Here is a 16370-nt window from a genome sequence, read left to right as displayed (position 1 = left end):
CTCTCATTCAGGCCGGCAATTTCCACTGCTCCCGTTATGAATTTACCGGGCTGGTGTTGTACCTAGCAGCATCCTCTGCATGGCATATACAAAAAATACCCAACAACTTTTAAGAGTGAGGTGCAGAATTTGCTATGTGTGTGTTACTGACCTCTACCCAGGGACCTTTCAACCCCGAATAGTGGAGTCCTATTAACAACGGCAGAATCAGCATTTTTCATTAGCTTCAAAACCTTCCGACTGGCATCACAGCGGCTTTTTGTGAGCAAGACAAAGAAAAGGAGGACATTACTTTGTTGGTCTCTCAAATTACTGCTCAGCTGATAATTTATTTCTAAGCATGTCCATAGTTTCTCTGAAGTATTTGGAAAACAAAGTTTCTCACGCATTAATATAAAAACAGTTTCACAGTTCTCCAACTCTATACTTGCACTCCAAAACATCAAAGAGTTGAATATGGAAAAATGTACATACAGAGTTCTGTGTTGCAATAGGCCTGAGTAAGAAACAAACACACAAGCACCTACACTTCAGCTTGTTCCTTGCTGTCCAGTTCTGCAAGATGCTTTTGTTTTTCGCTAATCTCGATCTGCTGGAGGGCGCCTACCCACCTCCTTCAGCTGACTTTTGAGCTCAACTAATGGTAAAGCCAGTGAGGTTTTTGATGCCGTTTTTCTCCCCCACCCAAAAAAAATAGTCTGCATTTTTCAAAAGCTGCTCTGCACCTCAGAGAATCAGGTCTGCTCCAACATGAAACTCAGCACTGCTGTAAAATAAATAAAACTCAACTGCTGGAGCATTCTGTGTTATCCGCATATGCAAATGAACATGCTTAGCACTTCAGTGTTAACAGCTTGGCCATTGATACTACATGCTGGAAAAAAGACAGCATTTCAGAGGAAAAAGAAAAGCTGCCTACCCTGGAAAACCACTAGGTGAGGTTTTATGGCTGTTTTCCACTACTGCCCTTTTGTGAACCAGAGGACATTTTTCTATTAATTGTGTTTAACAACTCAGACAGGAGGTGGGTGAATCTAAGCACAAGTCAGAGATTTTCTGTTATTTCTTCGTCTAGCATGGAGATCTATGGGAAAGGGGCTATTAGGTGTCTAAAGTCACTTTATGCCCTATGCAGTTTGGGAGTCAAAGCAGCATCCATACACTGCCTACTTTGTGTTAGGCCTGAAGTTACCGAGCAGTAAATTGTAACTTCCACATAAATATGACTAGATTTTAATTTGGGGGATTTTTTTTTTTTCCCCTACAAAAAATCCTGATTCCAATTTAAAGTCTATTTTCCAAAAGGGTTACATGAACTTGTGTGTGGGATCCCTTTCTGCAAACATCTGACACAGCGTCACTGATCTTGGTGGGTCTCATGGCAACTACATCATGCGAGGAAATGGCCTCGGCTATTCAGTTGCCACAACATACCAAGAGGCACAATTCAAGGTCTCCACAGGAGTGTAAAGCTTCCTTCTGGTCCTATGGAAATGGCTGGTGGCTTTGCAACTCTTTACTCTTGGGGAAGGTAGTGTCACTATTGGAGTTGCTTTCAGGCTGTGATCCACTTGTTTGTTTCTCTAGGTGAAACTCCAAAACAAAAGCCTTACTTTCTCCCTTTTTTGTACCTATTAAAGCTTTTGTAGTCTGCCCAAGGCAAATACACTCCCTGCTTTTTGTGTGTTTCTGCCTCAGTGGCAGCCAAGTTCCAAGGTAAATTGCATTTCTGGAAAAGTTGTTGCTGTTGTTCTAACAGCAGTGTCACACGAGGGGATGTTACTGAAAAGCCAACCCCCAGTAAAGACTTCAGCATTTCCTGGTCACTGTTAGGTTTGAGAGGAAGAACAAGCAGCACTAGCTTCATAATTCACTGGCAGAACTAACTGCTGTTTTTTTATTTAGTGGAGGGCTTCCTGGTCTCTCTTGCCTAGCCAACACTTCATATTCACTGAAGACCAGCACAAATTCCATAAAGACACAACCAGTCATTGCTCAGAAGTGAAGAACATAAAAAAGCAACGAAGACCAAAGAAGATTGTCCCCAGTCACATGTAAAGAGAAAGTTGCTTCTGATCTGTTCACAAAAACAAGTTTCATCATTCCAGTGGAAAAAATGGATTATTCATTCCACAAATGATGAACAGCAAAGTTAAGAAATTAAGAAAAAAAAACAATGTAGGAATAAGGAACAGGAGTAATTGCTGCAGATAAAGCTGCTGATCAGATCCTCAGAGCTGAGCATGGATGCTGCTGGGGGCACTGGCACAGTGTTTTTCAACTGCCAGAGGTCAATCACAAGTTGATGGAATATTTTCTCTCCAGTCTCTGGTGATCAAATACAGATCTCGCTCCACGTAAGACTGCTTCAGCCAGTGAGGCTCTGCACATACAGCATACATTTTCCCTCTTAGTGCAGATCCTTTGAACACAGATATCTCCCAACTCATTCACACAGGCATAATTTTAAAAAAGCAAGTGGCGGGCTAGTTCAGCAAGCAATACGTAAACAAGACAGTTGCTTGGTCAGACTCCTGTCCTACAAACCATCTCCAAAGGCCATTTACTCTCGACACAGAATGCAGAGAGCAAGTTTCTTTTCAAGGTGGCAATGTCACTTTAGAGTAAACTATTGGAGACATTGGGACTATATCCACCTCACGTATCAGTCCTGGGCTGCTGCCGAGACCTTAAATTGTAGTAACAAGGCCCTTGTCTTAGCCAGCTTTAGAGATGACAACAGATGCATCCCATCAGATAATCCCTGAATCACTGTGCAAGCCATATGCTGTGCAATGTCAATAACCTCACTCTCTTCTCAGTAGTTTGCCAGTAAAGCTCATTACAGGAAGCTGGCTGCGTTCTTCAACAATGTGACAGGTGATTCTTGAGGAAAGGAACTGTTCTCACTTCCTGTAGGACTGGCTGCCTGCAGAAAAACAGCAAGAAAGTGTCTGTCAGCTGAAAGCAGGATTTATTACAAGACAGGAGCTGCCTGAGGGCAACACTTGTTCAACCTGTACAGTGACACAAACATGACAAAGAACATGCACAAAGGCACCTTAACCACTGATGTTGCAACTTAAAAATGCAGAATTTATTTATGGCAACCAGTTGTAAGGGGATGCTGAAAGAACTTGTGGAGGAATAGGGAGTCACCAGGGCCCAGTCACACTCCTGAAAAAAAATCATTCATCATTCTTCTGGTAGAGATTTTTGTACTACTCTAGCTCTGCTGTGCCCTAGACAGAACTTGGTACACTGCAAACAGCTTTGTTCCAAGCAGAGGAGCTTGGATCAGATACAGAGTAAGGAATGGGACAGATTAAACCATTCAGCCCACATGGAGCTCACACGTGCAGTTGAAAAAGTCTGGATTTGGAGGTCCACCCTATATTCTAGTCATGCTGTCATCCCTGTACCAGCTAGGAAGTGGAATCTACGGAAAATCCCAGCATGGCTGGTTTTATTTGGAGGAGCTTGGTTTTGCTTTAAGGTAGAGCTTTAGAGCTCTGGCTAACAGCAGTGGGCTACATCTCAGGCAGGAATCTGGCCCCAGGCCCATAGCTGCATGAAGTACCTGTACTTCCTCTGCATTCCTCAGGCATTCCACGCACTCCATGCTCCAAGAGGAGCAGTCCAGCTAGTTCAACTAAGTTTATGAAAAGGCAACTTATTTCCAGAAAAGACGCCTATAATAAATATTAAAAACAAGCTAAAAGTGTGTCTGTTGCTGAGCACATCAAGTTAAGTACAATCAGAAACCCATCTTTTTCTCATCATGCCCAGCAGCTATAAAAATTTGTATTTCTCCAGAAATACCAAGAAATCCACAAACTAAAGACAGTATTCCACTGGGACAGAGTCTCCTGATATGTAAAAACCTACATAGCTATGCAGCAGGTAAGTGAGAGGCAGCAATTGCTGAAATCTACTGATTGTTGATATCTGTGCATCTGATACCATTTTTGACTTACAGATAAGTCAGCTAGGAAATTAAAGGAATAGCAGCACAGAGCTTTCCTAGGGAAACATTAGGGGCTCACCTGCTTCAGATGCCTCCCTGCACCTTTAAGTAACAGCTGGGAATTTAATTACCTTTGAGAACCTCAGGTTTGGACATAAGTGCTTAAAGCCCTTCTTAATCTTTTGAAAATCTGGTCCTTATCACCTTCCTCTCACTTTTCCCTACTATAAAAACCTGTGTGAAAGGCCCTGCAAGCTGGACAATAACTAATAGATGCTCTGTGACAGCAGACAACAAGGCAGGATACATATACACAACATGAGTGGAAGATGACTTGTTTGCAAAATAATTTCTTTGCTATTTTTAGCAGCAAGGTTAAGAGTTTAACATTCAATTGCTGACAGCAAGTCTGTCTCATGGCATATGTAGCGAGATAGAAAACAATTACCTAGAACCCCAATAGAAAACTCGGGAGAAAAGGTAAATGGGCACATAGTAAGATGTGATGCCCGCTATACATTCAGCTTTAGGATGCACAGACACAGATAAGAGGTATATTCTAAGACAAATCCTATCCAATAAAAGTTAGAAGAGCTCTGGACTTACAAATTACATCTGCTGAATCAACAGAGAACCCTAAGCGATGTAGAACTCTGATCACGCTCTGCTTTAATGCAATTTCAAAATAAAAGACATTATACACTATGCCACTGGAAAAGGAACTTACTCCAGAGCCCTGTGAGAGCAACATATGTATGCGGCATCTTTCCTAGGAGACACGCACCCAGGAGTATAAAGCTGCCTTGGAGAAACTAGACACACACTATACTTTTGTCTTCTTCAGCAGAGCTTCTCCTTTGCAACGGGCTAGTAAATTGCTTTTGTAAATGAACTGAAACAGGAACCAGGGACAGACTGTCGGGTGTTAACACCACATTCAGTCAGGACAGAACAGCGCTCCTATCACAGGAAACAGGAGGCACTGATGTCAATGGTAAAACACAGGGCATATACAGCAAAAGCAAAGCCAAAAAAGCTGCCAGTATTACCTAAGCACAGGACTGTTCAAGGAGGTACTCTCTAGGTCAAAACCTCCCTTAACCATCAAGGACATTCCCTTCCAGTGCCTCACCTGTACTCCCCTCAACGAAACCACCCCATTTCCCCACACATGCAACCATGTGGAACGACAGTGAGTGAGCAACACAGAAGACTTAGGAAGCTCTTTCCAGCTCTGTTGCTGATTTACTAGGTTATTTCAATTCTCTGCATTTCATTTCTTCTACCTGTAATGAGGAGCTAATGATATACACATACTCAAATGTCTTGGAAAGGTTTGCAAGGTATTATGAATTACCATGTTTTTAACATGGTTTTAACAGTTACAGCTAAAGAATAGAGCTGATGTTACATCGTGATCAAAAAAATCATCACTAAACCTCTTATGATACATTTGGAATAAGAATATACTGCACATAGCTCCTGCCATTTTCATTGACGATGGATCCAGAGGTGTATTTGAATCCAGCTGGTCCTATCCACACTCCAGAGAAAAAAACCAAACTTACTCATTACTGGAGAATGCATCTTTCTTCCCCCTTTCCCCCAAAGAAGCCCCACAGCTTTCACACCATACACGTTTACTTTTGCACGAGCATCCGAGATCAACATTTCCACTTCACTGGGCTTGTGTTGGCTGGCTTAAAGCAAGTATCCACCCTTTCTTTCTAACCTCAAGTCACTGCCCTCCTCTCTTCTGAGCCCACTGCAAAACTAGTACTGCTTAAACCTCCTCAGGCAACAACATATCCATATGGTTCTTAAGTACAAGTCTCCAGCAGAATTGATGATTGCCACAAGCCGCACACCATGTTTGGCTGTCTGCTTACTAGGCTGCCCTGAGCCCATCTCCTGAACTGCCTGACATCTGGTCTACATTCAGCTCTAGCGTAGACACACCCAGGGATCCAAATTCAAGAGCATTAAACAAGTTACACAGCAGAGTGAACAAGTATCTAAAGAAAAGAAAAAAGTCTAAATGATATCTCGAGAAAGTCTAATCTGAGACTAGAAGCTTCCCCCCCTCAAATTCTGAGAATTTGGGCCACTTTTCTCCACCCAGAGACAAGAAAAGCATGTGTGTCTACTGCTCACATGATAGCCTGGAAATAGGTGCAGTGTTCAGCAGGATATAATTACATGGTTGTACATCCTGCAGATGACAAGTACAATGTCATATACTCCTGGCACATTTGTAGCATACGACTTCATTCCTGGAGAGCTACTACAGCGCTCCGTCCTTTCCCACCCTAAGGGCTGACAAACAGAATGATGACTTTTTCCACTTACTCTGTCTGCTCCTTGTGGATGATCCTGAGGAGCTGGGACGGCTTGTTTGTTGGGGTCCAGACTGAGAAAACTGGGGGGCAATGGCTGGGATCTTTCCCTTTCTAGGGCTGGCACTCTGCACTTCAGGAGTGCGAGGGATCTTAGGTTTGCTGGTGAAGGCTGAGGGAAACTCGCTGTAGGAGGAGATGGAAAGGGTTAGCAATATATGGAGAAGTATGTATGCATCGTAAGTCTGCAAGCAAATGAAACCTGCAGTACATGCTGTGACAAGCATGACAGACTGCTCAAAATTCAGGGAGACTGCAAATGGAAAGGAACATGGCACCACAGGTACTGCCCTGGGGCATGTACTCACTCCACAGCCTCTAAACCTGGCTCTGTGGACCTGTCTATCCTACTCAAACCTGAGGCTTTGGACAACAGGATTGAACAGGTTAAGTCCCCTGCAAACAAGTAATAGATCTTTAGCTTGTTTTCCATTGTATTTATCACACATACAGACTCAATCTGAGGTGCAAAAAACATATAGATATCCTACAGAACAGGAATACATCCTCTTAGGGCACAGGCACTATTATTTCTCCCAGGTATAGGTGACAATCTTGGCAGACACAGGCAGCCTCCCTGGCTCCCAGCTATGATGAGATTTGTTGAACTCCCTGAAGGCTTTGTGTAAAGAGCAAAAAGCTGTGATGGCATCTATGAAATAAATTCCCTAAGCACACAGGTTCCTTGTTCACACTGAGAACATAAACCAGCTGCTGCTATTTCACAGTCTGCATGTACTGCAAGAACATAATTCTTTAAAATTTAGTCTGTTACTGTGTGGGAATACACTGTCCTTCCCTGCCCTCAGCATCAATACATTGTTTCCCAGGTACAAAAATAGAGGCTACCAGGAAATAGCTAGTCCCTAAAATAATTACGAATTTATATTCATGTTTGCTCTAGTGAATCAATTTTCTGTTAAAAGGAGAAAAGGTTAAACTGAAATAACAGCTACATGAAAAAGTTCATCATATTTAAAAGGAAATAAAAGCAGAGCCAAAAGGCAGGAGATGGAAAAAGGTGCCATCTAAATGACAGGCAATTAAAATGGAAAGTCCCTGTGTCACTAGCTCCATCAAAAGAGCCCTTTGTGACGATCAGAAAGGGTGATTAGGAGGATTTTCAAGACATTTAATCTCCCCTCCTCCCTTGGGAATGCTGCTGAGTCAGTGCTGATTAGCCCTTCGCCTTGCAGGGAGATCAGAGCCAGTGTTTATTTTGTATTTTAAATAGCATTAATTGTCTGCATTTTGCATATGTATATGCTAACTATTAAGGACAGAGACATGCTATTGGTCTGCAAAGAGCCATCTCTACAGCCCTCTGAGCATTGAAAGTATTACACTTCTCATTTCAAAGGAGGATGTGGCAGATGGCAGCAAAAACATACTAGCAAGACAAAACCAAAAAAAGTAAGATTGGCTAGATAAAACCCCAAGCTGTGGATCACAGACATATTGCAGTATCTCTCTGTAAAATAGTTTCACAGATACCACTTGTTTGTCATTTTACTCACTGGTTCAAGAGTTGGATTCCAATTCACTAGTAATCTTATGTGTACTGTGATATGCTATCATCGATAAAAAAAAGCAAGATCCAACAGCTTCACAGCACGTTTCGAGCCATAAGTGAGCTGCTTTTCCTTATTCAGCAGTACATAACAAAACCCCGGATCTGTATTCCCATACACTAAACAGTGTTTTTATAGCCATGAACAATCTTTACAGAGTTTCACTGCAGCAACCTCGGGCAGCTGGACTATAAGCACTTTGGAGACAAAGCAAAGTCACACAACCAGAGTCACTATACTTTACCAAAGAGAGAATACACAATGGTCACACAGGATGGCTTACATCTTTGCAAACTCTCCAGGAAAGGATTATATGAAATAAGCTGGTTGCAAACACTGTAAGGTTTTAAAAAATTTTAAAAAATTAAAATTTGCCGTTTTTCTGACAGGATGAAGAGCAGATCTTGGTCTCCGCGTGCCCAGGTGTCACAGAACCACCTCATCTTTTACTACATCAATAAATCGGCTAAGATCAACATAAAAGACTGAATCCTCAGAATAACACAGAAAATTGCTATTTGGCACCCCTTAGAATTTGATGAGATGAAGAAAGCAGCAGCAAAATCTACTGTGGGAAAATGTTCCATAGCATTTACGTCAAGGTGTGGTAATTTGAGAGCAAGTGCTCAAACAAAAACACCAAAACATAACCAAACAAAAAACAAACCTACAACAAACTCACACAGAAACTTACATTTGCATTGAAAACAAAGACGACTGTTTACTTTGAAAAGTGGAAATCATTATCCATAAAAAAAAGTACACAACAGACTGACACTGGGATCAGAATAATCAACCTGGAGATGTGACAGGACTTAAACATAAAAGATGAGTTAGACCATTTTCTCCAAGAGAAATACACTTGGACTTTTGGCCATTTTTATCAGATTATCAGAAAAGCAAGATAGTTAGAGACCTAAGAAGGCCCTGCAGAGGTTAAACTCTTTATCATGATGATACTGGACATAGTCACAATAATAAAAAAAATAAGGTCTTTTTCAACCAGCCACAATTGTAAACTCAAGTCTATTACAAATTTATCCTTGATTAGCTAAAAACTCAACAGATCTATATTCTTACATGATCAAAATGCAGCAGGGAATAGCAATGCAGGGGCAGCTGCCAGTCTGATATGCATCAGCTAGAACAATCATTTGTTCCTGTGAAAATAAAACAACTGCAACAGGCTTGTCACTACTTGGGCTTCATACTTATCTCAGACTGATTTAGTGTAATTTCACTGATCTCTCTACAGTTAAATTCCCAATTTATACTGCTAAGGAAGATGGGAAATAGCAGTGACCCCTTCATCACCACAACTCAGCCCTCTTTCTCATACATACCTCTTCAAGGAAAGTCTTAGTATTTGCCTAGTAGGAAGGAGTCATCTCTTACAGTGGTCAAAACTGACCAAAGCAGCAATTTATTCGCTCTGTTTGTTTTGCAAACAAAAAGTATGCTTCCAAGAACGAAAGAATGCAAAGGCAGGTCTGGCTATTGCAACACCAACATATTAACAAAAGACCCTTGATACAGGAAACCCTGTGTTCGCTTGGACTGTGAATGGCTACATTCCCACATCCGTAACTCGAGGCTGCATTTGTAAATACAAATTACTGTACACGTGCTTAAGAAGCATGCAATGAAAAGATATTATCTTCTTCTGCAGGCTACCGCACCTGTGCCTTCAGTTGGAGATCCAGTTACTGAGATTTAGATATACATTTATGAAGAAAAATTAAAAATTACTGTGGATACATCTTTTTTAATAATAAATTATGACTGTAGCGAAGCCAACCCTCTCACCAAAGTAGGGGACAAGATGCTGCCAATTTATGACTTCTTGCAAGCCAAAGCCTGAAAAAATAAACTCTTTGCATCACAAAGCAAGCAATTTGGCCATAAAATTCTTATGATCTATTTGTATTTGTAGTATGTGCTTAGCTACTGTTAGGACAGGCAACAGAAATAAAACCAGCAATGCTGGGATAGGGGTATGACTACTAAGCACTTCAGCTGCTAACCAGTAATAATTTGTTGACAATATATAATTTCTGAGATCTCACCATGGAAACAGCACAACTGGGAAAAATAAACAAACAACAAAAACCCCATACCAAACACCCCCCCACACCCCCCTGAAATCACGCACAGGCATCTGTAGGCCAGAAGGAAACAAAACTTTAAGCAGAGAGTCCAGTTTTCAGAAGCGCTAGAGCTTTAACTGACACAAATAACTAAGCACTTCTGAAAAATCGTATCCATAAGAGTTAGTAAAACCTTTCCTTTAACACATCTCCACCCATTCTGTGTTTTACTTCTGGAATGTACTTGCTTTTAAAATTTCTCTACACTCACTGTTTAAAACTTGGCCCAATCAAATTAGCTATAGGAAAAAGCTGTTAATGTCTGAAGGACACATGCGGGCCCTGAGAAAACAGTAAACCTTGGTCCAATTGCTAATGAATTCCTAGTTCTCATCCAAGATATAACATCACAGTCTTACATATGACAAAGGCTTCATAGACTACTCCAGGTATGAACAGGAGAAGGAGAGCAAGATCCTTCATCTTCTTTTAACAGAAATTGTTTCAAAGAAGAGTTGAAACCCATTGCTGGGAGAACTCAATTGCCTGCCTTGTTATACGTGTCTAGTGGATAAATCAGGGACTCTGGTCAGCAGTGCTAACAACTCAGCATGTTTAAACACTCTGAACCCACTTAAATGATTAATTTTTCTTCCTTCTGAAAGTTAACTCCTGCCCTGTTCCCACAGTCCTACCTACTTCTTCACTAATAAATGATTTTTCGTGGGTTAGAGTCAAGTCATCTCAGGAAGCAATCAGGAAGTTTTATTTGCAGAAGACTGCGTTGTGCATACATGTGAAGTCCATTAATAATGTCTTGCTTGAGATTTCTCCCATTCTGGACCAGATGCTTAGATATTGAACAGCTGCCTCTGGCACAGCTAAGGGTATTTTGTTTGGCAAGCACCACCACAGCTGTCTCAGACCAGACTACATCATACATCAAGTGACTTCACAGATTGTCTTTACAGCAGCATGGAATTAGCTGGTAAGTCCCCTCAGACTCTTGCACTCATCTGGATAAATCATACCTATGAGATTGCCCATTTACTTTGTCCTGGGTGAAGTCAGTTGATCGGGAAGACGAGATGTCACCAGCTGGGATGCTTCGGTCCATTCTATGGCTTGATGACAATACTTTAGATGACTTGATTTCAACTGCTATTTAAAAAAGAAACACAGTTCAGTGAGGAGTTGTCTCTGTACAATTCTACTACAAACACAATCAAGTTACAGTTCCTGCTGTATGAAGGAAACCTTGAGATAATGGCAGGCTACCGAGTTAGTGTGGCAGAGTGCGTTACAGCTCACCAGCTGAGCCAAGCCAGCAGCAAGTGTGCATACTTCCAGCCCCTTGCAGTTGGAAAGTAAAACATGCTTGGACTGTTTTCCAAGCAGCTACACTCTGCATTTGCAATGAGCTAGGAGCATGCAGACCATCAGTTAACATATATCGGCTAATGACTGATATCTCATTAAAGCCACAGGAATGCAACCTCTTACAGTTGTCTGTACATATCCATAGTAACAGGCAGCCGCTGTGGACAAAAACCCAGTGTTTTACACTTCTGTCAGACTTCAGGTCTATTACATTTGTTCAGTATACCTCACTTTCTGCCTTGCACTAATGGAGAAGGGAAGGACAGTCAGTTTGCTGATACACACAAGGCTACCAAGATGTGCACGTTCACTAAGAGTTTAGGGAAAATCCCTGGCTCCATTTCTCCCAGGCTCAGGACAGGTTGCCATTCTGATTTGCTCTCACATGCTGACATGGATGTAGATCAGGTCCCTTTCAGACAAGCATTTGGCTGCCCAGCGCATGTTCTGTTCTATCTGACATTCAGCATAATACGTGTATAGCAAGATGACCAGGGTTCATCTTTAGTCCACAAGTTTTCTGCTCACAGGAGAGAAAAAAGAAAAATGACCCAGAATTATTGATTCTTTACCAAAGTGATAAAAAGGGAAGATGGACCCAGATGAAATCAGACCAACTCAAGAACAGCTGAATGAATCCAGGCATGGAGGACATTAAGAACTGCTTTCATTTTCAGAAAACAAAAGCGGATCAAGGTTTCTTGAGGCTAAATTTAGCTTTCTTGAGATATGACCTTGATGATGCTAACTGTTCACATGAAGCTTTTATTCAAACTGGGGTTTTTTTCATTCATGGTCTCTTACTATTTATTTCATGACTTGACTGCATGAAACTCTGAATCCCAAAGTATTCATGTGATACTGGAAAACACATATTCTGAAGTGAGCAGGTTCCTGGTACTGCATAATGACCATCAGACCAAGACCAGAACTCAATAAACTGCATATTTATTTCACAGCAAAGATGTTTGGCAGGACATGATAAGAGTCCCTAAAAGCAGTACAATTATTTTTATACCTTTCTCTTATGTACTGTTCCCTGCCATATTTTAGAAGGCACTAGAAAAGAAAGGGCTTATTTTCCATTATCTTAAATTAAAGCCTTTCCAATTTAAGGATTACTAAACCCACTACCTTTTGGAGAACAGGAGATGTCCAAAGACCCAGTCCAATTATCATGATACAAAAATCAAAGTCCTGTCACTGACATGAACAACCAGGGGATCCAGCAGCACAGTCTCTCTCTTCTCTTCATCCTCACTTCTAAATCCCAGAAGGAAAGACAGACAAGCATGTATTTCACTGGCTACTTGCAAAAACCTGAAATAAACCTCTGGCAATCCTTCAAGTAGGTCAGTGTTGTTTTATAGCCTGGATTAGTGCTAGGAAGAATTGTCTCAGCTACATACAAAAATTATTTCTCTTTTTACATGTGTAATGCATATAAACTTGCAATATGCTGTATTTTCTGACCTCCAAGATTTTTCTACAAGAAAAGAGACTATAATCTAGTTCTCTTAGTAGTATCCACCTGCGTACAATTTTGACTGAGAACAGCTAACAAACTGTTTTAGACAGAGGCTACAAGCAAAGTTCTGACAATATGAAACTTTAAAGTCGGCAGGAATTTCTTCAGCATGGAAAAGGTGACAAAGGTGAGCGAATGCATTTCACTGGCAAGATATTATCAAAATGTGGTTCAGAAGGCACGCTGGGCTCCTGGTAGCTGCGTAACACCTTCGTAATTGCATCCAATTACACCGTAAAACAGCAAAGAGGAACACCTTTAATACCTGCTTGGCTTAATTTCCTTTACGGAGCATGACAATGTAAAACTCCATTTTTTTTTTTTCTTCTACATAGGAAAACTGTCAAACTAGTGTGCTTTTGATTAGTTTACAATTTCTGCTGTTCTGAGTTGCTGCCCCTGGCCAGCTAACCTCCCCATAGAATGGGCTCAGCTATACTCAAAGTGGTACAGTGCAAAGCAAGGCTTGAGAACAGCAGCTCTCATTCCTACACAGCAGCGAGAACCCAAGTGCCCATCTTGAACAGGAGCTTCATCTGCTTCAGTCATACGGCTTTCATTCAGCATGTTATATTTATCAGCTTTAGGCATTATGCAAGCAGATTCCTGTCTGCAAGACCTTGGTTACTTTCCTCAGAATCCTTTTCATTTCCTCTAGGAAATTTAAAAAAAAGAAGAGAGAGAAAAAAATATGCTATTCCTTCACTGCTTCAAAGCATATTTTTCAGCAAAGTAAAGGCATGCTTTGTCTGAACTTATTCATAATTCTGTACCGGATATGCTGCAAGATACTTTATCTAAGATTTCAGAACATTTTGCCTTAAATCCCTAATTGGAAATGTTAATGAATCCCCGCAAGAAGGTTGAAACTCCTACAACTGAAGTTTCATGATCCTATGGATATCAAAAGTTCAGAAATTAAGTATTTCAGAAGCCTATAACCTTTTTAATTCCATCACGTGTTTCTGAGCTCTCAGGTCCAGCTGAGTTTGCAGTAATTTCAGTTTAAGTTGCAAGGACAGAATCTTTAGCAGCATCACCCACAATGCAGCTACACAGCACAGGGCTTCCCATCCTCCACAAGCTTTTATGGTTTGAATGTAGCTGCAAATCTAAGCAGATAACTGCAGCTGCCTTCAACTTTAATACAGAGGTCTAGCCAACAGAGCCTGCAGGTGCCAGCAGACAGTGATTCATTTAGATCCAAACAAGGGTATATTTCATCAAGTAAGGGGCTTTGCCTCTTTGGAAGTGCGCTGACTCTGGGCTGCAGCTCTTTCCCTAAGCAGAGGACATCGTGGAGTGAAAAACAGTATACTCTGCACATCAGAAGCCCTGGGTACGACCCTTGGCTCTTCCCACAGGAAGCAAGATGGATCGAGGGAAGTGAGGCCACTGGTCTCTGCTGACCACGTTACCTTCTATAGCTGTTTATTCAGCTTAAGCCAAAATCCAACTGTGTGCCCCAAGGTCTTGCAGACTGCCCCAGGGTCTACAGAAGGCCAGTTCCAAGGCTACATTTAAGAAAATCTGCAACACACAAGCTAGGCCTCAAACACCTGCCCCAGTCAAGACAGACAGCAACAGTTAACAACAGCATGCACAGAATATCCTTACATGAAGGGGAAATGCAGAGGTCAGAAATGCTGGATCTGCTCCCACCACAAATGGGAGGATGACTACTCGGTGGAGACTGCAGCTTCTCATCCCTATCATGACAAGAATTGGTATCGTTTTCTGGCCTGGAGGAGAAAGGAGAACGCAGGTTGATGAATGCTTCCAGTATGAAAAGTTGCATGAGAGTAAATTCTAATTTCTTCTAATTGCCTGTAATGACATAGAAGATACTGAAGTTATTTTATATTTCATATTACAAACTAGTGCTAAGGACATAATTTAACTGCATGACTGTAGCTCTCCCAAACCAGCTGATATCAGATATATTTGAAATTAACAATGTTTCCTACTGCAATAAAAGAGCTGAGGAAAGGAAACCACAACTCCTTGCAGTATGAAGAGCCAAAATACCAGCAGGACACTTAAAGAAAAAGACTGTAATAGTGCGTGCGAGAGGTCTTCAATACTTAGCTTTTTCAAGGATTTAAGATCTGCTCCTGAATATTACAAGGATTTCACTTTACAGAGCAATATGCAATACAGACTTAAAGTAGGTAACAAGTAGAACTTTTGATTTCTCAAGTGAGGTGGATCAATGAGAAACTGAAGTAGCTGAAGGACAGAACAGGGACAAGATTACTTAGTAATAAGCAATAAAACACAGCAGAAGCAAGACGGGTGTGAAAAGTGTGTGAAAAGAAGTTGGCAGACACAGAAAGTTTCCTTGCCCAATATCAGGTTAAGGTAACTAGACTATATTTCTAGTTAGAAAGGATGCAGTCCAAGGAGGCAGTTAATGATTTCACAGCTAAATCAGTTTCTAAGGAAACAGCTAGCAGAATATTAAGTAGTTCAGTCCCCCTTGAATGATCTCAGCCAGTGAGTCTTTAAATAGGAGGAAGAAAGGGGGGGTGGGGGGTGGGGAAAGAGCAGCTTTCCAGTATTTCCTGGCTCCCTCAGCTCCATACAGCAGGAGCTTGTCCATACAGGGATCCCATGACAATTCATCTGAAGTAACTAGAGCCTTGTCTGCACTGGGAAGTCATAGAAAAATTAGCATGGAATAGCTGCTCCATGCGCAGTGGCTATTCTGCGTGAATTTTCTGTGTGAATACTTCTATTCAGCACTAGAAATCTGCCCCCCTCCACACCCTCACTTTGGAGGTATGAACCAGCAACTCAAAGAGATATGTTGTAGTATCTCCATCAACTGCTTGTCTTTCATGACATTTTTAAAATGGAATATGTTACATCGAGTCTCAGATGAAGAACTTCAAACAAGTTATATTCACTTCAATTCTGAATGCAAGCATTTACACAAATTTTTAATGTAGTTTAACTACTCTGCTGAATCCAAAACTTCAGATAATTCAGATCAACTGTCCTGGATTGTCCCTGGGTAGACAAGGTGCATACAAGGCTAAAAAGTCTGACATTTTTCATGCCATTTCATCTGATACAAACGCAAGCCACTTAAATTATTTAAAATATGAAACACATCCAGTTCAGATATTGCTCTCAAATTAAGGCAGCTAAGATTTGGTCACTTTTATTGTCTTCCTCTCACAAGGCTTCCTAAGAGAATATTTCCTCATTTTAGGAAATGAATCTGTACTAAAATTAGAACAGCATAAAAGCCATCAAAGCTTGCCCTTTTCTATTGTACAATCTAGTTCAAGAATATCTTAGTCTATTTACTGCAGTTTTCTTGCTCACAAGTAAGTTAGATATAAAGTACAAACTTCCTACTTAAAACATGGGAGCACCAAACACTCATATTATTTCTATCATTTGGCCAGAGCAGGAAGGAAATTAATTTTCACA

General features: G+C 41.1%; 1 protein-coding gene across 7 annotated transcripts in view; it reads right to left on the bottom strand.

Moving 5' to 3' along the window:
• Positions 1-292: 292 nt before the first annotated feature.
• Positions 293-16370, bottom strand: part of ARMC9 (armadillo repeat containing 9) — a 69380-nt gene continuing 53302 nt past the window's right edge. For 5 of the 7 annotated variants that reach the window (XM_054835401.1, XM_054835404.1, XM_054835403.1 and 2 more), the window contains 4 exons: positions 14547-14671; positions 11053-11182; positions 6317-6489; positions 293-2929 (listed from right to left, as the gene is read on the bottom strand). In XM_054835401.1, coding sequence (XP_054691376.1) covers positions 2907-2929; positions 6317-6489; positions 11053-11182; positions 14547-14671 — 451 coding nt within the window. In that variant the 3' untranslated portion in view covers positions 293-2906. The remainder of the gene's footprint in view (positions 2930-6316; positions 6490-11052; positions 11183-14546; positions 14672-16370) is intronic. The other 2 variants (XM_054835405.1, XM_054835408.1) reach the window with 2 other exon arrangements.

This window comes from Grus americana, chromosome 9, assembly GCF_028858705.1.
Source record: "Grus americana isolate bGruAme1 chromosome 9, bGruAme1.mat, whole genome shotgun sequence".
Taxonomy (NCBI): Eukaryota; Metazoa; Chordata; class Aves; order Gruiformes; family Gruidae; genus Grus; species Grus americana.
This window is presented reverse-complemented; position numbering and strand designations above follow the sequence as displayed.